The sequence below is a fragment of the Zonotrichia leucophrys genome, chromosome 1 (genome assembly GCF_028769735.1).
Source record: "Zonotrichia leucophrys gambelii isolate GWCS_2022_RI chromosome 1, RI_Zleu_2.0, whole genome shotgun sequence".
In the NCBI taxonomy this organism is placed as follows: domain Eukaryota; kingdom Metazoa; phylum Chordata; class Aves; order Passeriformes; family Passerellidae; genus Zonotrichia; species Zonotrichia leucophrys.
In genome coordinates this window covers 3,444,464-3,458,381 of record NC_088169.1, presented here as the reverse complement: position 1 = coordinate 3,458,381, position 13,918 = coordinate 3,444,464, and the positions used below count along the sequence as shown (strand labels likewise).

General features: G+C 46.6%; 1 protein-coding gene across 1 annotated transcript; it reads right to left on the bottom strand.

Moving 5' to 3' along the window:
* Positions 1 to 4,048: 4,048 nt before the first annotated feature.
* KCNJ15 (potassium inwardly rectifying channel subfamily J member 15) lies at positions 4,049 to 10,041 on the bottom strand. The gene is made up of 2 exons (XM_064701789.1): positions 9,905 to 10,041; positions 4,049 to 6,042 (listed from the first exon to the last, which is right to left on the bottom strand). The coding sequence occupies exons 1-2, from the start codon at positions 10,039 to 10,041 to the stop codon at positions 4,896 to 4,898; spliced, it is 1,284 nt and encodes a 427-aa protein (XP_064557859.1). The 3' UTR covers positions 4,049 to 4,895.
* Positions 10,042 to 13,918: the final 3,877 nt, after the last annotated feature.

Sequence of the window (13,918 nt, the reverse complement as noted above, 5' to 3'; positions counted from 1 at the left end):
GAGGCTGAGCAGCCAAGGCAGGGGAAAGTTCCTTTATTCACATAATCCCAGCACCAGGATTATTCCCATTATTCACATAACCCCAGCACCAGGAGGGCGAGGAGAACACAGCCAAGCAGGACAAAAACAATGGATAAGCAAGAGCTGGAGCACACATTGAGCTTTTTTTAACTTCTCCCCATCATGGATTTGTCAGAATCATCACAGAGTCTTACCTGTTCCCTCAGGAGCTCAGGCTGTCATCGGGCTGACACTGAGCAAACACACTCTGAAGGCGTCAGGAACATTTGCTCAAATACAGTTCTTGCATTCACTTTTCCCAGGGCTTTGAGTCATCTCAGCAAATCTGGGAGTGGATTTTTGGGGTTTTTTTAACCCTTGGAAGTAGCAGATTTTCAGTCATATGGATGGGTGTAAGTGTATTTGGGGTTTTTTTCTCTGTTTTCCCATCCCCTCCCCCAGTATATTTTACACTTAATGGCCATTTTGCCTCCTAATTCCAGTCAGCAAATTAAAAAAACCACGTTTTTACTGTCAAATCCTTGGCTTCCCACAGGTATTGTCATCCCTTTGGAAGATGAAGTGAAACATTAGTGAGGGATGGTGGATTTGACTCTGGCACACTCATCTTCTGCAAGGAAGCAACAGAAGTGAAACCATGCTCATTCAATCACCTACCTACAGAGAAAAAAATAAATAAATTTTAAAAAATAAAAAGGGAACAATGAATTATTGAAGCCAAAGCAAATAGTTCAGAGACAGTCCGTGAGGTGAAATAAGTTCTCATTCATTTGTGGACTGTAAGTCCAAACAATAAAGCTGCTCTCAAAATGTTCTGCTCACTGATAGCTCATAAATAAAAGAAATGTAAGTATGTCATATTCCTCAGTAAATTTTTAAAAAGCAAATGACTGGATTTTTAAAAAGTCTGACTTTTAAACAGTGTCTGGAATGGATAATTTACTTTTAACACACATTCATGCTCTTGTTCACACAGGGCAATGGGATTCCACTGCTTTCTTTAGACCCTGAAATTTGAAATTCAGATTCAACAGTCCTTGCTTGTGGGTGAGGCAGCATTGGGATGCTCACTAAAATTTTGGTTTTTTTGATCTACATCCTGTTCCTTCTCAGGCAAGGTAAATTCCCAGAGCTGAGGAGGTGAGGAGCAGTCAGAGGTGGTGATTTGCTGCTGGTTCCTATCAGATCCATGTGTCCTGACATTTTCCCACTGCTGCTGATCATCCTGCTCCACTGCTGCCCTGCTGGGCTTGAAAAGGGCAGTGGAAGTTACACCTGCACAAGGGCAGGAGGGAAAACATCAGCTCATTCCAGAGTAAGGCTGCTTTCTCAAGCTGAAGTCAATAAATATTGTTTTTATGTATGTATATAACACCACTGTGCAGTCTCTCACTGGCTAATGAAGATTTGTCTCTATTTTGTAAAATATTTTCAGTGTTTTCACAGAATTATCAGCATTGGAAGAGACCTTAAAATCATACAGCCCCACCAGCATCACCCCAATCCCTGTCCCCAAGGCCACATCCAGACTGCTCTGGGACAATTCCGTGACTCCAAACCTCCCTGGGCAGCTCAGCCCAAGGCCTGACCACTCTGCCAGGGAAATTTTCTGTGCCAATCTCCAACCTGAGCCTCCCCTGGAGGAGTTTAAGGCCTCATTGCTTCCCTTGGGACACAGCAGCAGAGCTTGACAGCCCCCCCCCCCCACCGCCCCTCCTGTCAGGGAGTTGTAGAGAAATATCTTTATTCTTTCTTTTTCTAAAGAAACAGCCCTTTCCTTTCCTTTCCTTTCCTTTCCTTTCCTTTCCTTTCCTTTCCTTTCCTTTCCTTTCCTTTCCTTTCCTTTCCTTTCCTTTCCTTTCCTTTCCTTTCCTTTCCTTTCCTTTCCTTTCCTTTCCTTTCCTTTCCTTTCCTTTCCTTTCCTTTCTCCTCCCTTCCCTTCCCGAACCTTCCCGAACCTTCCCGAACCTTCCCGAACCTTCCCGAACCTTCCCTTCCCTTCCCTTCCCGAACCTTCCCTTCCCTTCCCGAACCTTCCCTTCCCGAACCTTCCCTTCCCGAACCTTCCCTTCCCTTCCCTTCCCGAACCTTCCCTTCCCGAACCTTCCCAGAACCTTCCCTTCCAGAACCTTCCAGAACCTTCCCTTTCCCTTCCCTTCCCTTCCCTTCCCTTCCTTCCCTTCCTTCCCTTCCCTTCCGAACCTTCCGAACCTTCCCGAACCTTCCCAGAACCTTCCTTCCAGAACCTTCCAGAACCTTCCCTTCCAGAACCTTCCCTTCCAGAACCTTCCCTTCCCAGAACCTTCCCAGAACCTTCCCAGAACCTTCCCAGAACCTTCCCTTCCCCTTGTAGACACCAAAGCCCAGAGAAAACCATTTTTGTGGTTCTTTTTTTTCTTTCTTTTCAAACCTTTTGCTTTAAGATGCTTTTTCCTTCCAGGATAATCTGATGACTGGAGCACAGTGACTGAACTTTGGGACTGGTGTACAAAGGGATTCGGTCACCATCAGATGTCTCTGGAGAAGAACCAGCTCATTTGCTGTTCATGAAGCCATTTTTTAGTCAATACACAGCTGTGACAATTATTTTAGGAATTATCTGAGTCCTTATCTGGATAAAAAAAATAATAGGAGTGCTTGTTTGATTATCAAAACATGGGTATTAGGGCTTGGCAAATGAAGAGTTAAGACACCTGTGCACTTTCATCCCAAAGCATCTTTGAGCTGCAGGACACAAACCTCAGATCGCAAAAGTTCTTGGAGCACACACAATTCATGTGTGCGCTGAAAAAAAGAAATCAGGAAAAGTGATGGAAAATTTGAAATTAATAATCCATCATTTAAGCACTTACATCCCCTATATGGGGTTGCAAACCTGTGTTATCACCCAGCATAAACAACCTGGAAATTCTTTCCACAAATGCCAGGCAGACCCTGCCTAGAGTGGTTTGAGAGAATTTGTTCACTCTGTAGTGGGTAGAGAAACTCTGTGGATGAAGTGAAGTTTATCTCTTCAAACAGGTACCTGGATGTTGCCCAGGATGCCCAGAGCAGCTGTGGCTGCCCCTGGATCCCTGGAAGAGTCCAAGGCCAGCTTGGATGGGGCTTGGAGCCACCTGGGACAGTGGAAGATGATCACTTCCAAACCATTCCATGATCTATGATTCTGTGTATGTTTTCCCCACAGGAGAGCTAAAAATTCACATAAATGAGCAGCTGTAAGTGCCTCATTCCCCTGCTCACCACCACCATCCTGCCCCACTCACAGACACCCCACAGGCCCCTGCAGTGTGTGCTCCTCTCTTCCTGACATCCATCCCTGGTGCCACCTCTGTGCACCTCTCTGCTGGATTTATTTGCTTTATAGGATATTGTGTGGCAGGCTGCAGCACTGCATTCCACCAGCCACACAGTGCCAGGAAGCTTAGCACAGTGCTGGTAAATAAAAATAAGTGCAATGATGCCCAAAGTCACAGAAACACAGAAGGCTTGGGGTTGAGAAGGACCTCAAAGATCACCTGGTTCCAACCTCCCCATCTTCTCATCATTGTCAGCCTTGGTGGCTCTCAGGCCAGACCCATTTAAAGCAGCTTTTCCTTGCCAAAGCTTCAGAGGAGCAGAATCTCTAGAACTCAGAGAGCTGCCAAAATCATACGAGTCAGAAATAATTTCAAATTCCCATTAAAAAAGCCTCTCTAACAGAGATGCTACGTGGACACCACTGGTTTGTCACCTGTCCTCTGGCCACTGCAGTGACCTACAGAATTCCCAGGGCTCTGTGCCAGAGCCAAATGTCTCCCCCAAGCACTCAGCTCTTTCAGCATCTCTGGGGTACTTCACCCTCTTCCCCTGCCACAAAGAGATCAGAAACTGCTCAAATTAAATTCATTTATTAATGGAATGGTTTTAGTAGACCAAAATTGATTTGGATGAAAGGAATGCTTGTCCTTTATGGCTGCCAGAAAAAGTAAATATTGTCTACAGACATTACACAGCTTTCTTTTAACCAAAATTAAATACGGTCCGGAGCAAAGCAAGCAATCTGTAGAATTGTATTGTTATACGCTGCTGTTACAAACTATTTACATTGGATAAAAACCTGGTGTCTCAAAGCCAGCTACAACCCTAGGTGATTACTGTTGTGATCCTGTGTGTGTCCTGCCCTTATCTCCCCTTTTTGCTATCAGATATAAATCAGGCATTAGCGAGGTTAAGAAAAGTGAGTGATCCCAAAACAATCACAGAACGAGCTCTGAGCAGCAGAGACAGAGAGCGAGTGTTCCTCCCCACCACCCAGCACTGCTCTGTCACATTCCTTCCAGATTCAAGGAGTTTAACCCCTCCCTGCAGCTCTTCCCACATCCAACCATCTGTCTCTTCAATCAACTTACTTTCAGTGCCAGGAATCCCCACGAAGGTGATCCCTGGTAGGAGAATTTACATTGTAAAGGTACACATTTCAAAGGAGCACGTTTTCCTCTAGCAGTGCTGTGTGCTGCCCCTGCACGTTCACAGTAAAACCACGTCAAATAAATATTTGAGGGAATCAGCACAGTGAGTCCAGTTTCACTTTCCAAACGGAAAGTGGCGTGTCTGCTTTCAGTGGTGGCATCAGGCAGAGGTTTAACACAAACCCAGTTTTGCTAAGTCACGATCAGGAACAAAGAAATCCTGCCTAATTACAAAATACTTGATTAACAACTCAGCCAAAGGGGTCGATTTACTGTACACCAAAGCTACTTGCTGAAATAGGACTGAAAAGGAAATAATCCTGAAAAGGGCTTCACTTCTGGTTTCACAGCAGACATACAGCACAGAAAGTTCTTTTTTCAGTTTGCAGAAAAAGGATCATTCAGAATACTTTGTCCATCCAATCAAACATTACTCTGCTGTAACAACATTGTTCTCAGTTCCCTCTCTCTTTGGTCCTCCTGCCTGTATTTCTCCTCCAGCTTTTGCTTTTCAGAGTCCACACTGTAAAAAGTAGAATCTGTGCTTCTCCTGATCTTCTCAAACTGACTGAAATCCGCCACGTACTTTCCATTTGGGGAGAGGGAAACCACAGGCACGAACTCGTAGCCCCAGTGGATCTCCTCGGGGACGTAGGAAGTCCTGCTCTGGCAGACAGCACTGGTGGACTCCACCGTGGCATTCAGGAGCACCACGAGCTCAAAGTCCTTCTCCTTGAGGTTTTGAGGTGTGAGGTCTCTCAGAGGGCTGCTTTCATCCAAAATGTGGTAGAAGGTTAAAGGCAGAATGAGAAATGGGCTCTCCGAAGAGGAGTCAACGTTGAATTTGACGCTGGCTTGGTTCAGCAGAATCCTCTCCCCTTCTTTGGTTTCATAGGTCTGGAGAAGCTTCCCAGAGAGCTGACACTGTATCAGGAGGCTCTTCCTCATGTTTGCCACTCTGATCACCAGGCAAAGCTCCCCATTGTGTTTGGTGATGACAGCACAGTGGCTGAATTTAATGGTCTCTGCCCTTTTCTTCGGCCTGGCAATCTTGGCCAGGAAGGTACCTGTGATGAAGATCTCAATCAGGGTGGTGATGACCAGCTGGGCCACAAGCAGGAAGATGGCATGGGGACACTCCTCGGTGATGAAACGAAATCCATAGCCAATGGTTGTCTGGGACTCCAGGGAGAAGAGGAACGCCCCAGTCAAGGAATCCACGTTCTTCACGCACGGCTCCCGCTTCGGGGAGAACTTGTTCATCTCCAGATCGCCGTGAAGGAAGGCGATGGCGTAGTAGATCACCCCGAAGAGGAACCAGGTCATGACGAAAGTAGCAGCAAACAGGGTGAGCTTGTACCTCCACTTCATGTCGATGACCGTGGTCCACAGGTCCTGCAGGTAGAGCAGGTAGATGCCGTCGACCTTGTCGATCCTGACGTTGCTGTGGCCGCTCTTGGACATGACGCGCGGTTTGTGCGCCTTGAGCATGGCGCCGTCGATGCCGCCGTTGACCAGGGCCACGCGGGACATGTTGATCTTCGTGGGCTCCATCCTCACTGCTTCAGTCCTGGGGAGAGAAGAAAACAAAGAAAACTGCTGCTTAATGAAGCCAGAGCTGACCCCGAGGAGTATTTGAAAATGTTGATGGAGAGAAGCACAAGCATCATCTAAACACGGCAGCAGGGAATAAAAACAGCTGGAATATAAAGTTACCACCGTACAGTATCTGACATCACAAACAATTTGGTTTTTATTTTTTCCAGGAAAAAAACATCTTTCTTTGATTCTTTGATTCTGGTGCCTGCCAAGTACGGAGAAGTAGGTTTCTTTTATGATAGCCTGCAAAAGAAATTTGTCAAAGCTGAAATTTTATATCAGTACTTTATTTCTGTAAAAGGCATTAAATATATATTTTTTTTTCCTTACGTTTCTTTAGAGAAGAGGCTCTTTTTGATTAGTGAGCAGGTTTTCTTTAATGCCCTGAAGAGAGACATCTGATCAGAATTAGAGTCGCTGGGCTCAGAACGCAGATCCAGCTCACCACCTCTGTCCCTTCCTGCGACAGAGGCAGAATGAGCCAGACCAGCTTTCACTGGGAACAATTAACTTCCACAAGTGATTTACTCAGTCGGATCTGGCTCTTTGTGACGGACCTACAACCAACCTAGAGGGAAACAAAACAGACCTGAGCACATCAAAGGCGAGGTCTGCAATATTTACACCTGGGTGCAACACTCTGAAGCTGCCTGCACTGGACAGCACTCCCAAATTTTAAGCTGTCTGAGGGAAGAAAAAAAAATTAAAAAAAGAAAGTAATTCACAAAGTCAGCATTCTAAACGTGGGCCCTGACCTGCACGACCCCAGCAACTGGAGCACCAGACCCCTGGGTTTGTTTACTGGGCACCAGGCTGGATGGAGAGGGAGAGTGCGAGCACAGGGGCTGGGCAGAGCCCCCGGGGCAAGGCAGAGCCCTGCCCGTGCCAGCTGGAGGAGGCAGAAGCAGGATCCTGCTCACAGGACCAGACAGAGATTACGTAGAGCAAGGACAGTGCATGTTATAGTCGTTCCCAACAACAAAACTTCCTGCTGACAAAAGCAACAAAGAAAAAAAACATCCCATGCATCCTTTGTGCTTTGGCAGGTCTCACAAAAAGGCATTGTTTTGTCCCATTGTTTTCCTCAAAAAGAGCCTCCAAGTCAGTGATTAGTTTTCGCCAACTGCTGGAAAAAAAAAAAAAAACTAAAAGAAAAAAAAATGTCTTCCTTATAGCTACTTAAAAGAATTTTGCAGGAAGTACAAGATATATTTGTGGGACACACATGTGCCAGCCCAGGACATCAGCATAATTGCTCACTGAAGTACTTTTCCTGTTATGTCAATTAAGGAGAATTTTTGTTTGTGACTGTACTCATCACACTCTTGCAGGTTTTCTGGGAAAGGGTAATTAAACTTAGCCCTCATTAACAACTGCAGCTCATTCCAGTTTTGGTTTAATCACCAACATTTCTCCTCCACAGCCCTGAACCATTGCCACAGATACATATTTATGTAAGAAAGGAGTGCATCCACGATCCCAGTAGGAGATTCCTTATGTGACAGTCAAATCAACACACAGAGCGCAGCATGTCCGGATAATAAACAGGAAAAAACCTTCAAGTGATCTGAAAAAGAACAACGGCAGGAAATGTGGGGGCTGGGAAGGACTGTACATGCAACTGCTCCTCAGGCCAGCCCAAAGCCAGCACTGCTGCCAGGGGGAGGCAAAAATGTGCAGCCTCTAAAGGGAAACCCTTCAGCAAGTGCATGTTCCTTAGGGAAGAGGCTCCATTCCCCCACACCAAGCCTGTCCCTGGACAGGACATGGATTTAAAACCAGCCCAAAGTCTGTTCTGAAATCAGTACACCTCTGTCTCTCAAGCACACCTCCCCTTAGACTTCACCTGCACCCTGTCAGGATGAGTTTCCCTGCTGTGCCCGAGGTATTTGAGATCTCTGCTCCAGTGTTGGAGGCACACCCCCATCCCACCCCCGGCTCAGCCCACCTGGAGAGCTGCTCCTGGGAGCAATTCCCAGGGCTGACAGCTCCTCCTGCCCTGCAGGTCACAGGGATGGGGACAGCCAGGGCTCCACCATCTCTCCTTGGAGCTCCAGCAGGTGGGTTTGGGCTGCAGGAGCAGGGCCAGAGTTATGTGCAAGGGCAGGGATGGCCCAAGGGCACTCAGCTCTCCACACTCCCCATGGCTCTGCCATGCCCAGGAGACCCAGATCCTGCACCAGGGGTTGGTTTATGTGTGAGATGCAGTGGGAATAACAACAGTTAAACAATCATGGAATGGTTTGGGTTGGAATGGAGCTTAAAACCATCCAGTGCCACCCCTGCCATGGCAGGGACACCTTCCACTGTCCCAGGCTGCTCCAAGCCCCAGTGTCCAACCTGGCCTTGGGCACTGCCAGGGATGCAGGGCACAGCTTCCCTGGAAAACCTGTGCCAGGGCCTGCCCACCCTGCCAGGGAAGGAAAAGATTCCTTGCCCTCTCTCTGCTCTGCCCTGGGATAGGCTGTTCCCTGTCCAAGAGCCCCAGATGAAAATAATCCTGAAACTGCGGCAGCCTCCCACATTCCCAGACCTGCTGAAGGACAGAACCACAGACACGGCACCAAATGCCACAGCAGAAGAGTTCCCCCCAAAAAGATGGGAGAGAGGAAGGAATTTTCAAGGCACAGTCTCTTCCCTGGGCTGCACTAACAGAGCTGTAAAATTTGCCAGTTCAGGTTTTAAGCTAAAAAGTGAAGTTTTGGTCTGGCACACTCCAGGCTGCTCCAGCTCCCAGCCAAGGCTGCTCCTCACTGTCCATCTCCCTGTCCTATGTGTAATACTGATCCCACATGTGGCATAGGGGGAAATTTTGGAGCCTGCCATAGGTGAATGAAGCTTTTTCAGAGCTCTCTCATCACGTTTTGTGTCCTCTCCTGATTTGTGACAAAGTTACTCAGCTTTACAGCCACTTCCTGAGATGGATCCCAGCCAAATCCTGGTGCTTTTTTTGGTGGCAGGGTATTTTTTTGTGTTGATTTGCTTCCTATTTTCTTTTCTTTTCCTTCTCTCACATCACTCTTTCCTGCGTGATCCTGAATTCCTCTAGTGCTCTTTTCCTCCCCAGGGAAATTCCTCTTGGTTTCCTTTCCCTGCAGAAGTACTTCCCTTCTCTGCCACAGTGACATGGGAAGAGAGGATCTGTCACGCTGCCTCCCTTATCAGTGGCAGCAGCCAGCAGCAATCACTTGGAGAAAGAAACTCTGATGAAACCATCAGGAGAAAAAAGAACAAAAAGGCTTCAGATGAGGATTCTCTATGCTCCCACTTCCCCACTGCTTCCGGACTGAAGTGACCACTATAATATCCCAAAATAAATTATTTATGGGTGTCTGCATGTGTAAAAAACCACATTATAGCACCTGCATTATTTCCCATCTTATAGAAGCACCTCACACTCTCTGCCCTGAAAATCAACCCCAGCCAAAATACTTTGGTTTCTTTGGTTTGTGCTCACTCTAAATCACAAAGCACATCTACCACAGTGTGTTAACATGAGCAAACAAGCTTAAATAATTGAGTAATATACATTTTTAATTTTAATAGAGTAATATATATTTTTAAATTAAAAGAACAACTTCTGTCTGTTCCCTCGCTGATTTTACACCAATAAATTACTTTTTATTGCTGTAAATCAAAGTGGAGCTGCAAAAAAACTGAGCTGAAGCAGAGTTAAGGTAACACACTTCAAGAGGGAAGAAAACGAAATTGTCTCAGGCTTGTCTAGCATTCTAAATTTGAATTACCTCCTCTCCTCACCAGCCCTTTTGGAGCAGCCAGAGGAGCCTCCAAGTGCAGCGCAGACAAAGCCAATAAAACACAGAGCTACATACCAAGCCACCAAGCATGAATACCTTGACCTTAAGGTAATTCCAGCAGCCAGGGGTGTAAGCAGCACACTGCCACTGCTTCCAGGGAGCACATTATCAGGGAGCCAGCCTGCACACACGCAAAAATGTTCCTCTTGCATGGAGCCAGCTTTGCTTGTGCAAGATCTCTCTTGGCAGACACAAGTGATTAAAAGCCTACAGGAGCATGACTTGTTCGAAGGGCCTCAGCTGTTTTCCTTTTTTTTTTTTTTTAATTTTTTTTCCCCTCAATCAGATGTGGCTTTGCCACTGGAGCAAATCCTCACGCATGCTTCGCTGCCACTCCGAGACGGGGGCAGAACTTGAGCTGTTTTTTCAAGCAGCACACAAAAAACCATTAGCAGGGCTTGGCAAGGAGAAAATGAAAAGCCAGGGGGTGAGGAAAGAAAACATTGAGGAGGGCTGCATAATCTTCAGATCTTTCCTGGGTCTGATGTGGTTCAGTAGGTTACAAAAGTGCCTCCTGAATTCTCAGTGCTCCGCGTAGCATGAACGTCCTCCTCCCCCTGGGCTGTGCACCAGGTTATGCTGTACAGCTGTCAGCCAGCAAAATCCTCCTTCGTGGCTCAGCTCTGGAATTCACAGCAGTGGAGGGAGGCAAGGAGAGGCTGGAGAAGGGTGCTTTGCCTCTGGCACAGCCACACAGCTGGACACGGGCTCCAAAAGGAGCCCTTCAGTGCTAGGACCTGCTAGGGAGTGGTGACAGAAAAGCTTGGAAAGGTAAACTTACACATTTCTGGCTTTTACTACAAAAAGACTGAGGCAAGAGAACCATAAATACACCCTCAAGTCAAAATCAGCTCCCAAAGTTTGCCTGCAGCTGCCACCTTGGAGCCACCATCAGCACAGAGCAGCCCTGGGAATGGTCACTCGTCCCAGTTTGGGTACCAGGAGCAGGTGAAAGCAGGGAAACATCCTGGGGAGCACAAGGAGGGCTGAGAGGTGCTCTGCTAAAGCCAGAGATGGGTTTTACATCACTCACACCATTCACAAAACAGTGGTAAAGAAGCAAAAACCCAAATCCATCTGTCTCTACCTGCTGGGCATGGAAGATGGATTAAAGCTGGAGAAGTGTCATGGGTGTTGTTTCTGAGAGAGATTTGTCCAGGAATGCTGTTGTTCCTCAGGACAGGGTGCAAGGCTTTGCAGTAATTATGGATTTACACAGAGGAGCCTTTGGAGCTACACTGATGCAAAGAAATAGAAAAACAACCAAGAAGGCAGAATGGAGGCAAAAGATGACTCAAAGCTTATTAAATTAATGGAGAAGCTCCCAGTGATTCCCAAGGCCTCCAAGGGGAGAAAAAGCACATCCTGCAAGGGTGTGAGCAGTTCACACACTGCAAGGGAGCATCCACCCTCCCAAAATCCTACCCTCCAGCCTTGCCCTGGGCTCTGGGGATGAGCAGGGGCTTGGCCATGCACATCCTTCAAGTACACCAAAACGTTCTTTCAGGAAGAAATTAATCAACTCCCCACATCACAAGACTTTTTCTGCACAACTGGGAAAAAATAAAAGAAAGAAAAAAGAAAAAAAGAAAAGAGAGAGAGAGAGGTTCCCCAGAAACATGTCCTGCTTTTTTTATTTTTTTATGAATGGCTTTTCTTCAGCAGGGCAGTACAGAATACTTTAGAATGCCACCCTGGCTGGCACATTGTTGCTCCAAAAATCTTTTCAAACACTGGGAGAGCACAGCTAGGCATTTAGAACCTGCCTGTGCTGTGATGCTCTTCCCACCCACAAACCCTTTCCTCATTCTTGCTGTGCAAACCATCCCTGGCTCTTTCTGCACAGACAAGTCTGAACAGACTCCTGGGATCTTGCCCTCTCTGTTTCTGGGAAGTCGGGTAGAGCCAGAGCTGCTCTGCAGGGCTGAAAGGGACATTTATTGCTGCATTTTTGCTTATTGAGTTCATACCCTGCACTTCCACTTCCAGTCACATCTGGGGCTGCTGTGGGAACATCCAACACCTCAGCACAGAGAAGGAGCTGGTGCAGGAGTGATGTCCCATCCCAGCTGAGCTTAGCAGCCACTACAAAGCCAGGAATAAACTTTCAGAGAGTTTAACACCAACTGCTGTCCTGTTTTGCAGTCTCTGCCACTATTTCTCCACTCTCCCCTTCCAGGATGACCCTGGGGAACAGCTAAATCCTGTCATTCCTCCTCCCTGGAGGTATTCCTCTTTACCCCAAGGGTATCACTCACTATCCTGCTTTCCCTCATTTTGTTTTATACCCCATTCCTCTCCCCTTCCCACTCCCTGAATCAAAAGCTCCAAACCAAGAGTGCTTACCCCACCCCAAGAGAAATGCGTAACTGAGTGCATAATTATTTTATTTTCAGCATAATTGCTTTATTTTCAGCAAAAATCTCCCTGTAGGTTCACACCACCTATTCCTCACCTCTCCATCATATCAGAAAGCCATGGAATCACAGAAGAGTTTGGGTTGGAAGGGATCTTAAAGTTCATCTCATTCCAAACCCCTGCCACAGGCAGCAACAACTCTGTTTTCAGTGCATTCAAACTTTGCAAAGCTTCATGTAGTGCAAGGTCTCCCCATCTTCCCAGCCCCTTATCAGTCAGAAATGTGGGAACAAAGCCTCAGACTCAAGGAAGAGTCTCAGCTTCACCTCCAAGAACCAGATATGGGAACACAAGTGGCAGGTTTGAGGAGCAGGAGGGAGGTGGAGGAGGAGAGCAGGGGATGTGCTGGGAGAAGATTGAAGGCAAGCCAAGGAATGCCTCATGTTTTTCATTTTTTTGGCTCTTCCTGCTCAGACACAAGATCAATTAATCCATGAGGTGTTTTGTGGCATGCCTGGACATCCAGCAGGGTGAGGGTCAGGGATGAAGACACCTGGACACATTCCAGCGCCAAACAGGAGCTGGGCAGGGATTTTCTGCAGAATAGCTTTTCACTTAGTCAACTCAGGCCTACCTAAGTCCTTCCTAAGTACTTAATTCCTTTTTTAGGAACGGGCCCTTGGCCAGCTAGCTGCTCTGGCTGCTGGAGCACAGCTCCCAGGGAAAAGGCACCCACAGAGGCTGGTGCTGCCTCTTTTTGGTTGATTCCAGGCCTGGGCTCAAGGTTGGTGAGGTTTTTGCCCCAAACCATGTTTTCCCTTGATTTCTGCCTCTTTGGATACTGCCTGGTATAAATTACCTGTCACAGTCATATTTTCTGGAAAAATCCCTTTGCCCAGGATTCTTCTCCTGGGAAGCTGAGAAGACTCAGAAGAAAAGGAAAACAATTCTTATCTCATTTGCTTCTCCAGTGTTTTGCTGCTTTGGAATGTGTTTGGAGATTGCTTATCCAACAATAAATTGGTGGATAAACAATAAATAAATTGGTGGTCGTTTCATTGGTTTCATGTGAATTGTTTTGACTTGATGACCAATCAGTGCCAAGCTGTGTCAGGACTCTGGAAAGAGTTTTCATTATTCTCTTTTAGCCTTCTGTAAGTATCCCTTCTCTATTCTTTAGTATATAATATAATATAATATAATATAATATAATATAATATAATATAATATAATATAATATAATATAATATAATATAAATTTGCCTTCTGAGAACATGGAGTCAGATTCAGCATTCCTCCCTTCGTCTGGGAACCCCTCAAATACAAGAATTACCCAGCTGAAGATTGCCTGCAAGAGCTCATGTGCCAAGAGTTTCATGGTTTTGTACCCAAATCAGGGGTGTCTGTGCTTCTTTTCAGTATTCTGGTCACAGGGTGGCAGATTCATTAGGCAACAAGATAGAAAATAATTAGCTTGAAGCCAATTACTGCTGAGGTTGTGTTGGGAAAAGCTCAAGAGGAAGGGAATTCCCTCCCAGGTCAGCAGGAGAACAAAGGGATTGGACTGCACTGCTGCAAGGGAAACCCTAAAGGAGCCTTCCAGTCTCTAAAGGGGGCTGGAGAGGGACTTTCCACAAGGACAGGACCAGGGGAATGGCTTGAAGCTGAAAG

Coding starts and splice junctions, on each gene's coding strand:
- KCNJ15 (XM_064701789.1), bottom strand. CDS start 10,041: ATGCAAGAGGAACATTTTTGCGTGTGTGCAGGCTGGCTCCCTGATAAT. Junction 6,043..9,904: donor TATTCATGCTTGGTGGCTTG/GTATGTAGCTCT, acceptor TTCTCTCCCCAG/GACTGAAGCAGTGAGGATGG.